General features: G+C 30.2%; 2 protein-coding genes across 5 annotated transcripts in view; one reads left to right on the plus strand and one right to left on the minus strand.

Moving 5' to 3' along the window:
* The window catches only part of LOC122636535 (growth factor receptor-bound protein 14-like), a 426,705-nt gene that overhangs the window by 383,975 nt on the left and 29,410 nt on the right, over positions 1 to 13,320 (minus strand). The window lies entirely within an intron of this gene.
* LOC122636537 (SET and MYND domain-containing protein 4) overlaps positions 8,535 to 13,320 on the plus strand; it is a 65,028-nt gene continuing 60,242 nt past the window's right edge. Inside the window, exons 1-3 of one of the 2 annotated variants that reach the window (XM_043827869.1) lie at positions 8,535 to 9,115; positions 9,209 to 9,580; positions 9,903 to 10,047. In XM_043827869.1, coding sequence (XP_043683804.1) covers positions 9,226 to 9,580; positions 9,903 to 10,047 — 500 coding nt within the window. In that variant the 5' untranslated portion in view covers positions 8,535 to 9,115; positions 9,209 to 9,225. Of the gene's footprint in view, positions 9,581 to 9,902; positions 10,048 to 13,320 lie in introns of both variants that reach the window. The other variant, XM_043827868.1, reaches the window with a different exon arrangement.

A 13,320-nucleotide genomic window follows, 5' to 3' on the forward strand; every position in this document is an offset into this window, starting at 1 on the left:
AGGTAAGAAAATCGATGGTGATATTCACAATCCTATTATCATAAATATGTTTAACTTTGTCAATGTTAAATTCATGAAAAGAAAATGAAATGAAGTTGTGAAATTAAGTGCGTGTAATTACTTTTTTACGTTCGTTTGACATCGATTAAAAATTATTGAAACAGATACGATATGGGATCTTACGAGTGATATTAAAAAAAAAATAAGTTGAACAATAGGTTGGACTCAAGTCGATTGAAAAAAATGTCCGATACGATTTCGATTTGAATAATCTTAATAGTCGATGATGCAATTGTTTTTGTAATAATATCGAGTTTAATAAAGTAAACCCGTAAGAGATATTCGATATTCATTTAATTATGACGAACGTTCGATAATGTTAAATTTCGATCAACGTTTTCTATTTCGAAACGAATGATTTCTCAAGAATATGTTTTTCTCTTCTTCTTCTTCTTCTTCTTCTTCTTCTTCTTCTTTTTTCGCTATAACTTTCTTTCTCCTCCGAGAAATGTTTATCCGTTTAAATGGATATGTACATAACTACGATACGTGCGTAACTATAAATTAATATATCGCACAAATCGAACGAGTCTATCCAATAATTAAATCGTAAGGATGAAGTTTATTTATTATTTAAAGAAAAAAAAAAAAAAAGAAAAGAAAAAAAAAGTTTATTCTCAAGTAATTCCAAAAAAAAAAAAAAAAAAAGGAAAAGGAAAAGAAAAAAAATTTTCGTCGCTCGTTAAAGTCGAAAGAAAATTCGGATATATTTGCGAGATAATAAACTTTTTTTCAAAACGTTTTTCATTCAAAATGCAACACGACAGACTGATAGAAGCGTCGTGAATGAATTCATAGTTCGTTCGATCTTGAATTTGAAAATTTTCATGTAATTCTTAATCGTCGCTCTTTAACAAAACGTTTTCGCTATTATCAAAAATATTTTTTTCGTTTTGTCAAAAACAACGAAACGATTCGATATCGTTCGATAGCATCGATCGATCAAAGCGTCGTTTCTATTTATTTTCTTTTGTTTTCATTCTTTCTTTTATCTCTCTCTCTCTCTCTCTCTCTCTTCTTTCCTTTCTTTTTTCTTTCTCTAAAAGAAAAAAAAAAATCCGAGATGCTCGTTGAAAACTTCTGTTCGATTAAGAATACACGTCTCGTTGATTAATCTCGCGAGTATCGTGAAATAGAAGACGAATACGTAGGGATAAAAGAAAATCGAGATCATTTGCAAACGGGGAAATTCTATAAAGTAAAGTTAATAATATCACACAGAGAGAAAGAGAAGAAGTAAAAAAGAAAAATATTTGTCTGTATATAAACCTATCGCATTTCTCGATACACCGAGTGTATTTAAAAGACTTTTTGCTAGAATTGCTAGATTACGAACTGGTTCACGCTTGGGTCACGATAACTGAAGAGGTTACAACGTGTTTAGCTCTGACATGAGTTCGAGTTGCCTTTAGACGGACTGAGAGGAGATCGAAGACGGGAAAACGATAACGATGTTCTCTCAGAAAAAGAAGAAGAAGAGGAAGAAAAAGAAAAAAGAAAAAAAAAGTTACGAAAGTTGACGTCGTTCGTCTTACTCTCTTTCTCTCTCTCTCTCTCTCTCTCTCTCTCTCTCTCTTTCTCACACACACTCTCACTCACTCTATCTCTCTCTCTCTCTCTCTCTCTCTCTCTCTCTCTCTCTCTCTCTCTCTCTCTCTCTCTCTCTCTCTCTCTCTCTCTCTCTCTCTCTCTCTCTCTCTCTCTCTCTCTCTCTCTCTCTCTCTCTCTCTCTCTCTCTCTTTCTCGTCGGCACTACGAGAATATTTATTTATCCCGTCGTTTTATCTCTCTCGGATCGTTTATACGGATTCGTTCTCGAATCTTACGACGAATCGATCCTGTACACTCCCTGTCGATCTCTCGCACGAGTTTTAAAGGAGAACGCGAACGTAAAAAAGAAAGGAAAAAAAAGGTAGAAGAGGAAGGAGAAAAAATGTAGGAGAGGGAAAGAAAGTAAATAGAAAATAAAAAGAAGAAGAAGAAGAGAGGGAGATAAATAAATAAATAAATAAATAAATAAATAAATAAATAAAAATATGAATATCTCACGAGCAAACACGATGATATCTCGCGATTGAATTGTAAAGCGAGAACATATAAAGTGGATCAAAGAAATATTTGCTATTTTAATAATTCAACAAATTTTTCCTTTCTTTTTGTTTTTCTTCCTTTTTCTTCTACTTCTTTTTCGTATAACTATGCAAGGAACATTAAAGAACTTTGGAATGAGATATTTTTAATGAATATGGAAAGATTGGTATAACATGTGAAGTACCTATGTCAATAATTAAACAAGAAATGATATTCCTTTGTGAACGATCAAAAAATTAGAATAATATTTTTAAATATAAATAATATTATAAATATATAATGATATTATAAAAAGATATATATATATATATATATATGTATGTATATATTAATCGACCTACGATTAAAATCAAAATTTCTATATTAATCTAAAGAATCGTAATTATATCGATCAATTGGATTACGCTGGTAATATACAAAATAAATTGTCATTAACGATATTATTATTAAATGAAAAAAAAAAAAAAAAAAAAAGAAAAAGAAAGAAAGAAAATTAAAAAAGAATTTCATACCTTCCTTATATCCATTTCCACGTAATAATAATACATCGATGATAGATCGTTTTAAATTAAAATCGATTACGTACTATCAATTTTCACACGAATGAGAAATGATCAGCAGTTAATTTAAAAACTTAATGATAATATACCTAAGCGAGAACCTTGTTTCTCTTCATAAAAAAAAAAAAAAAATAATAATAATAATAAAATAATAATAAAGAAAGAAACAAGAAGAAGGAGAAAGTGATAAATAAAAAGAAAAAAAGAAAAGAAAAGAAAAAAGAAAAAGAAAATGAGAAAAGAAGAAAACGTCGCCGAGTATAAAGTTCTTACGAGACAGAGATAAAAATAGATAGATAGATATAGAGATAGATACAGAAAGTATACATACATACATACATACATACATACATACATACATAGACACACACATATAAAGAGTAAGAGACAATGGACATCGTTGGTGCGTTATAAAAAACTCCGCGAGCTTTGTTGCTTCTCGCTTTTGACGCGACACCATTTTAAAACGCGAATATGCTCGTTTAAATGCCAACCCTGATATACCTCAATGTAGAAACATTCCTCTTTTCCTCTTTAAGAAATGCTTTCACAAACCGGAAAAGTTTTATCCAAAAATTTACCACCGCTGTTCTCACTCTCTTACACAAAAATACTCACTCACAAAAATAAATATTACTAGCGATTAAACGTTATCTGAATTTTGTCATCGTTCGTAATAACCGCTTACGCGAGATAGAGAGAAAAAGAGAGACAAAGACAGAACCATATACACATACAGAGAGAGAGAGAGAGAGAGAGGGAGAGAGAGAGAGAAAGAGAGAGAGAGAGAGAGAGTATAAAGACAGAAGATGAAGGAAGCAGAGTAAACGCAAAATTTACATTTAAATGATACATTGACAATAGCAAGAGTAACAACGTCGAAGAGAACACGTAGTCTCTCGAGACTGCTCGCTTATGTATTGTAGTAGAAGAACAAGAAACTACAATGTTAAACTTTCCATACATACGTGCGTATGTAAATACGTAGATAGATAGATAGATAGATAGATAGATAGATACGTATATAGATATACAGTTTCGCTAAAAGCTCGACGAGTATCACGGTAATTTCTACTTAAATCCAAACCATTGTATATTCAGCGAAATATCTAAGATGTTAGTTTTAAATGATTAAATTTACAAGTACATATCTTTATATGTGTGTATATAATATTTCGTTATATATATAATATCTTTAATTGTTAATGTATATATATATGTATATATATAATATAATATATATATATATATATATATATATATATACATTATTTACTAATATCATTTATTTGTTTATTACGTATTTCGAAAGTAGATAGATACTATTAACTCGTATATAAACAAGGATCCATTGACGAGTAATTAATTCTCGAAAAAATTTAATAGCCTCGATTAGTGGAAAAAAGAAATTATATTATACAATTTAATTACAAAATTTCATCAACACCTTGATAAAACTTCTCGATTTTATTGTCTACATCGTCGATACTTGAATGACTTGAAAACTTATTATAATTAAGTATCATTTAATTATACCTAACGAATCACGATTCTATCTACTTCGGAAGAATCTTTAATTATTAGATATTTTTATTACATACGTAAACGATGTTACGGGGTTATGGAACGAGAAATATCCATTAGATCTCGTTACAACGAAACACACGATGCATTCGATGAACACTATCTATAATGTAATGTAATAATACCAACAGACTCCTAATCTATGGTGTCGCACTTAATTAGCCTATCCGCACACGAGCCTTTAGGTGGGTTCAACGTTGGGATAGATAAGATCATATGAAATTCTATATTCCTTATCGCTAAGATAACACTGAGATCGGCTCTTTTGGGAAAAATATGCATTGATTTACTTTCTATCTCTCTCTCTCTCTCTCTCTCTCTCTCTCTCTTTCTCTTTCTCTCTATTTTTTTGTAACCCAAGTTTTTTTTTCGAGCTCGTAACGAACGAATATTTTTAACTAAAAGTAATTCATTTCTCTCTCTCTCTCTCTCTCTCTCTCTTTCTCTCTCTTTTTTTTGTACTTCATCTTTTTACACACGACATTTTACTATTATAAAACAAACGTAGATTCATATTTAAGAAATATAAAAAAAAGAAAAAATAAATGAGTAAAATTAATGAATATATAAAAAAAAAAAAAACAAAAACAAAAAAGAAAGAAAAAGAAATGAAGTTGACTTTGAAACGAGCTTGAAGCGTTCGGTTAAATAAAGAAAGAAAGGAACAAAAGAAAAGAACGTAAATAATCGATGGCATAATTATATTCCCTCCATGAAATCTTGTCTGAAAAAAATATACTATAATATAATATTGTTAATTATAATTTATAAAAAATATACTATAATATAATATTGTTAAGTATAACTTATACTTGAAAGAACATTAAATACTTCTTATATGATCAACTAACAAATAATTTCATAGTGATAAAATGAAGTAAGAGGATTAAAAAGAAAAAAAGAAAAAATACAGATGCACGCATGTACATATACGCATGCACAAATACACACACACACACACACACATATGTTATATTATATATAAGTATGTGATTTCAAAGTTATATGGACTTTATGGAGTATTAAACTGAGATTACGAAATAATTGAAAAAAAAATATATATATATATATGTATGTGCGTGTATGTGTGAGTATAACCGACGTAATTTAAACGTCGACGCAAGTAGATAAATCCTATTATATAAAAAAAAAAAAAAAGAAAAAAAAATGATTACACGATAGATATCGATAAAGTCGAGATAAAGAATAATTTTATTCTATCGTTAAGATTTATTCGTAAATACTCGACCAAAAAACTAAACTATACCTATCAATTTTCGATATAACTATTACGATATTCAATGAAAATGTTATTAGAGTTTATCTATGAATAAGATATGTGGGTACGTGTTATAAAGTGAACTATATATAAGATAATTATACGTACACTATATACACGAATACTCTCTCTCTCTCTCTCTCTCTCTCTCTCTCTCTCTCTCTCTCTCTCTCTCTCTCTCTCTCTCTCTCTCTCTATCTCTCTCTATCTCTGTCCTCGTCTCTCTGTCTCTGTCTGTCCTGTCTTTATACCTTACTGTTCCTTACCAACCATTTTCCATTATCGTACACGAAACACTTTGCATCTCAAGAAGGGACACAAGAAGCCACAAGTCGTCCTGCTCTTTATCGATCGACTATAGTCGCTCACAAGTCTACTAGACAATTTTTCGATAGAGACACGTCGGAGAACTTGTTCCTTTAAAATCGCCTAAGCGTGAATGATTCGTTCGTACACGCTTCAAGAAAATACAATGAAAACAGACTGTGAAAGAGAGAGAGAAAGAAAGAAAGAGATAGATAGATAGATAGATAGATAGATAGATAGATAGATAGATAGATAGATAGATAGATAGATAGATAAATAAATAGATAGATAGAGGTAGAGAGGGAGAGAGAGAGAGAGAGAGAGAGATAGATATAGGAAGAGATAATTTATAAGAAAACACAAACGAGTAGGATAAGACGTCCCTCACAATGGATATGACGAAGAAAATGTTTACATTAGGATCAGTTGTGTTGATCGTACGAAATGATAAGTAAGAAACGAATTCGCGTGAGTTTGGTTTATCGTTTGTTGTATCGCGTATATTACGTATGTATATACGATACATATATACATGTATGCGTGTATGTGTGTGTGTGTGTGCGTATTAGATACTGTATATATAAATATATTAAATCTGTATTATTATTATTATTATACTATATCTATATCTATATATATTAAATATATTATTAAATATATATATATATATATATAGGAAAATAATCATCGTATATGAGATAAAATGCTTCGATTTATCAAATTATATTTGAAATTAATTATTAATTTAGTATTATCAATAAAATAGATAAATAAATATTTGATGTATTGAGAAGTTAAAAAGAAAAGAAAAGAAAAGAAAAGAAAAGAAAAATGATAAAAGTAAAATTAACGATAGAAAAATAGAAAGAGGGAAACGAAAAGAAAAAGAAAAAGGGGAAAATGGAAAATGGAAAAGGGAAAAAAAGAAAAAGAAAAAGAAAAGAAAAAAGAAAAAAAAAAAAGAAAGTAAAGAAGAACTTCGCCGGCCGACAACGAAGAAACCGTGAAATTATTGGAGCAAACGTTAATGGAACGAAGTTAAAAAATTATGTTTACTCTCGTCGTTGTGTACCCACGTACAACACAGTTGATCGAGCGGAAAACAGCATGGAGGCTAAAAATAAAAGGATGAGAAGCCGAAGCTATCTGGAGAAGGAATTCCATCGAAGAACGTCGAAGTCTGTTCTTCGATTTAACGAGAGAAAGACAGATACATATATAGTCAGATAGATAGACAGACAGACAGCAGACAACAGACAGACAACAACAGATAGATAGATATAGAAAGAAAGATAGATAGATAGATAAATAGATAAAGATAGATAAAGAGAGAGAGAGAGAGAGAGAGAGAGAGAGAGAGAGAGATTACGAATAGAAACTAATAATAATAACACTATACCAATCCGATGAAAAGTCATAAAAATAGAAATAGAATGAATGAATTGCCTCAACAAATTAATTAAATAAATCGTTCGACTCGATGAAACGTTTACAATCGAGATATAATTTAGAAAATACGATTCTAATAGAGGAGTCTCTCTGTTAAGTATAATAAAAAAAAGAAGAGGGATGTTATGGAAGATTAAGAAAAAAAGAAATGCAGTAATGAGAGGATGTAGAAGAGGGAAAAGAGAAGAGTTTGAACCGGATGCGTTGTTATCGACCAGTAATATTCAAGAGGAATGTTACTTCGAAACTTTCTTGGGTGTTACGTTAGAGGACTCTGTGCATCGTAAGAACAGACGTTGGCAAAGCTTACCAGAGTCTAGTACGACGAAAATAAGATCACCGGAGGACGAGCTACATCTAAAATTATTTCTACGGCATGAGAGCAAGACGAAACGATATATATATATATATATATATATATATATATATATGCATAGACACACAGATATATAGAGAGAGAAAGAAAGAGAAAGAAAAAGAGAAATAAAGACAAAGAACAAGAAAGACATTTCTCTCTCTCTCTCTCTCTCTATATATATATATATATATATATATATATATATATACACATATTTCTATTATATATAACTATTATATATAACTATTATATATATATCCTCTATATTATCTATTCATTTTATATATTTATTCTCTAACACATATATGACTATTATATATATATTCTGTGTGTGTGTGTGTATATGTATGTATAAAGAAAGAGAGAGAAAGAGAGCTAGAATAAGAAAACACGTAGCGAATCTCAAGAGACTTTCCTTCCTTCTACAGCCTAATACCGGTCTTTCACTTTAATACCTTCCTGTCTGTAGAATAAAGTCCTCATAAAGCATCTCTCGAGTTTTTCTTTTTCCTTTTCTTTTTTCTCCTTCTTTTACTTTTATTTTTTCTTCTTTACTTCTTTTTTCTTTTTCTTTCTCTGTTCTTTTTCACCCCCGTGGAAAAATGTGAAGGAATCCTCGAGAATCGTTATAGAGTACTGTATGAAACGAAGCGAGTCCAAAGTGTCTGAGTGTTCTTTAAAATTTTAAATAAGTGTATTGATAGATAGAGGTAGAGCGAGAAAGAGAGAAAGAGAGAAAGAGAGAAAGAGAGAGAGAGAGAGAGAGAGAGAGAGAGAGAGAGAGAGGCAAAGAGGAAGTGGGAGAGAAAGAAAGAGGGAGAGAGAGAGAAAGAGAGAGAGAGAGAGGGAGAAAAACCAAAAGCTCGCGCTAGAAGAGCTAATACGAGCGAGCCAAAGGAAGAACCTGCTGGTGTTCGCGATTCAAGAGTTATCTGTAACGCGATTCGAGAGTATTATCGTTCGAGTACGTTTAGGAATAGTACGTCAAGCTTATATGTACCCGGAATAGAATCGAGCAAAGTTAAAGCAACGTTTGGCAGTGTTAAAATCATTGCGGAGTATCACGTATATCTAAGTTTTACTATTTATTGTGTATGCGTGTATGTGTGTTATATATATATATATATACGTTCGTGTGTGTCCGTGTATATATGTAACAATGATTCGAAAAAAGTGAAGAAAAAAGAAGAAAAAGAAAAGATAATTAAAAAAGGGAAGTAACATCCTGATCGATATAAAATTTAAGTTTGTTAGATCGGCCGATAGAAATCGTGAGATAGAAAAATCAAAAGGTTTGCGTTAGTTTAGTTCGAACGGATTAAAATTCTTACGGATAATGATTCTGTTAACCGATACAAGTGGATAAATAGAACTACGAGTCACGAGTAACGAACTACAATTCGAGAAATAGCATACGCTTTGATCTCAGTATTACTTTATCCTATTTCTATCGTTATCTAGCTATCTATCAATCTATCTAACTTTCTCAGTATAAAAGCGACATAAAATAAAACGTGATAGGATTACGATAAAAGGAAATGGAAGAGGAATTTTATAGAAATCTTTGTTCATCGGAAACCCTCCGTTCCGGTAAAAATGGTTTCTTTCACGACTTCACCGATTACGCATTAAACATGGCCGGCGATACTTGGATCGAAAAAATCTTTGGACGAATCGATAACGATGTCGATCGTTTAAGAAGCATTTACACCGATGAGAAACTAAAGGACGTAGTACGTGGGACTTTGACTAATGTCAAAGTACTTTATAGAGACAAGGACGCGAGTATATCAAGGGTCAAAAGACTTGAGGGATTCCAGATTGCGAGAGAGGGCCAACACGAGAAAGCTTTACTTCTCTTCAGTCAGGCGATTTTGCGAGCTCCTATCACGGGTAAGAACTTTTTCAAGATCGTTAAGTTGTGAAATGAGAGAGAGAGAGAGAGAAAGAGAGAAAGATTGGATAGAAAGAAGACCTATGTTATATATATGTAAGTACACGTCCGATTCGACGTTCCAAAGACGTAAGAAGTTCAAAGCATAGAAAGGTCGCATTAATTTTCTAAGGACGAACCAAGGACGATAAATTTTTCACCCCAGCAGAAAGAGACTTCCGGCCTCTTGTCTCTAAGCAGCCTTCGCGTGACAATGATAGATCGACTCTGATAAGCGCGAAGGTCCGCTTCGAAATCGATAATGCACCGTATTTGTTGCAGGCAAGTGCAAGACGGTCGATCGAGGTTTCTCCTTGCCTTTAGCTTTACTCGGTAGAGCTGAAACTTTCATGCTCTTGAAGGAATATCATCTGGCATTGGAAGATCTCGAATTGGCTGAGGAATACGAGCCACCGAAAGAATCGAGGTAATTTGTTTATTTCTTTGTTTATTGTTAGTCGATTAATTCGTTTCTTAGATTTTTCTTTGTATTCGTTTATAATAAGGGATAAGTAATCGTTTTTTTTTTGCCTTTTTTTTTTTTTGTGACGTTTTGTATTTAATATCATGAGTAAGTGGGTAATTAGTAAAGGGATAAGTCGATATTGATGAGATTTATCAATTTGAAAAAATGGAATGAAGAAATGAAAGTTATAGGTAGGAATAAGAAAAATATAAAGGAGACGTTCGATTAAAAGAAAAAGAAAAAAAGAAAAAAAAAAAAAAAGGAAAGTCCAAGAACTCGCACAGAATGAAAATGATTAATTCGTTGAGATCTGAGGAAGATGAAGAATGAATTTAATGCATATCTTGTATGAAATGGACTGATATAAAATACGGCGAGGATGTACTAATTATAAGTTATGCATTAAATGTTACTCAGACTTAGGGGAGAAAGATTAATTTTTTATCGTCCACTCTCTGTTGATTAAATCCAAATATAAATGAAAATGTTTCCTTTATATTTGTTTCATTTATACATACATATACATATATATATATATATATATATAATTAAATTTTAATTTTAATAATTATTATTTATATATAATTTAAATGTCTGTACATAAGTTTAAATGTCATAATATTAAAATATATACATAATTTATGTAATTAATAATAATAATAAACTATATATATATATATATAATGATGTATATATACATAAACGACATCGTCGAATTTGCAACTAATTTTCTTTCGATTTCAACGAATCGATCGACAAAAGCAATCTCAATAATTATATCATTCCTTTTATTGTTTCTTTACTTTGACTTTTTTCCTTTCAATTAAATAAATGTCTTCTTTTACTTCATCTTTACTGAAAATCTTAAAAATCGAATTCAACACTTTGTGATATATACTTTAATCTACTTTAAATGTTACCATACCGAAGTTTCTTTATTTTCACGTTGATACTTTTGTAACGAGCGATAAAATGACGCAATCGATTGGAAGAAGTGGAATATTGAAAAATCTTACTTCTTCGAATGGAATAGTCTATTTCTACCAACTAGCAATGACGACGACAACGACGACGACGAGAACGACGACAACGAGGTTGACTAGAACGAACGATGAAAACTTTCAGGACCATTACTTTTGCGCGGATCATTCGTCCCGCTTTTCGTTATTTCTACGAATGAGAATCGCCGAAATGGAAACGAAGTTTTACACTCATCAACTTTTATTCAAAATTTTGACTCTATTAAACCACCGAAAAGGTTCTTGCCGATTAATTTATAAAAGCTTAACGATCTATCCAGTAGAATGTGTCGCTAATTAAAATTCGGAAACGTTTCGTAAGTTTTTTTCGATAGAAAAAGAAAGAAAACAAAAAGAGAAAGTTTATAAATCAATTATATATATATATATATATATATATAAATTAAGTTTTTAAATCAATTGCTTTTTAATGTCGACGATCTTTTATTTAGAAGTTCGATACATCACGTTTGTTTCTGTTGTTAATTAATTATAATTATATATATATATATATATATACATACATATATATATGTATATATGTATATATGTGTGTGTGTGTGTGTGTGTGTACGTATGTATTAATAAATTATACAATAGTTGTATAATAATATGTAATATGTATTGCATATAATTATACAATAAGATTGTATGCAATCATATAAAATAAATTATAATAGTATGATAATATTAAGTAATAAATTATGATTATTATAATTATGTTATTTATTAGAATTTGTAGTTATGTTATTATAAATTAGAATTATTGTAATTATGTTATTTACTAATGAATTACAATTATCGTAATTATCTTATGATTAATTGCAATTATTGTAATTATATTATATTAATAATTAATTACAATTGTACAATGATATGAAATTACGATGGTATAACAATATATATATTATCTAATTCGAATCTAACGATTAATTTAATAGAAATTTGATAATTCTATCTTCGAATGAGTTGAAATTTCGATAGAACACCGATCGTTCGATTAAACTCGTTAAGACTACTTTTTTATTATCTGAAAATTTAGATAAAAAAGAAATAAAGAGAAAAAATAATTCACATTATGATACAAATAAATCCAATACGTTTGAAATTGTAGACTAATAAATCTTACAAGTGAATCTAGTACGTTGAAATCGTAGACGAACGTAATTACTTACTTACGTACATAGAAGAAAATTAATATGTTTAACACGAATCATAGTAGGTCATAGGTCACATCTATTAGATCCGTTAAGAACAGCTGTCTTAATCTCAACTGGTTCGATATTATGCAACGTTTCGATCTTTACAAAGCTCGATCGAACATCTTACTCCAGTTACGTAAAATCAATTTCGAAGGACGTAATATCGAGAACGTTGTTTCTAACACTAACCTAAGAAGATAAGCTAAGTACGTTCTAAAGCTAATATCCCTTCTAGTTAATGGATTACATGAGAGTAATCCTATATAATCGTTAATTAATAGACAATAAATTATTCGATAAAGTTATATCTATTTACGATGCACTATGGATTAATAACCATATATATTACGAAATAACGCCGTCGTTATTTCAGACCACCGTAATACGAATTTTATACATTAGAGAAAGTTTTTATTTTATTAAAATATTTAATGACAAATAAATACGATATATAATTTCTTTCATCAGATATATTTAATAAAACGAATTTATTTTATTAAAATAAAATAATCAAATCGTATTATCGATTTTTGACTACCGATTAAATTGCAAATTCTCCTTTTGTTTCATTGTTCCCAATATACCGCCGAGAATAATCGATCGATGTATACCGTTTTAGAATATACTATTCAAAGACTAAAGAGAGAAATAGGAACGAGATACGTAGGGGTTTTCGAGAAAACGAACGGAGCGAATGAACGAGCTAAATTTAAATCGAGCAAGATCGTATTATACTATAGAACGATTACCTTACCGAGATATAAAAGGTAATTAAACTACAAGAGTCTATTATTTCAGCTTATTCGAGTCATGGTAAACTACAATAATTCATTCCATTCTCCTATTGTTTTGAGAACGAACCAGGGAAAAAAATACAAAAATATTGAAAAGTTGACCTACTTGTAAATATCTTACAACGGTGCAACGACGTAATTAACGTCCTGTCTATATTCTTATAAAAAAAAAATAAAATATCGATTGATAATTCTGACAAAATAGAATTTACAAAAAAA

Source organism: Vespula pensylvanica, chromosome 22 (assembly GCF_014466175.1).
Source record: "Vespula pensylvanica isolate Volc-1 chromosome 22, ASM1446617v1, whole genome shotgun sequence".
Classification (NCBI taxonomy): Eukaryota; Metazoa; Arthropoda; class Insecta; order Hymenoptera; family Vespidae; genus Vespula; species Vespula pensylvanica.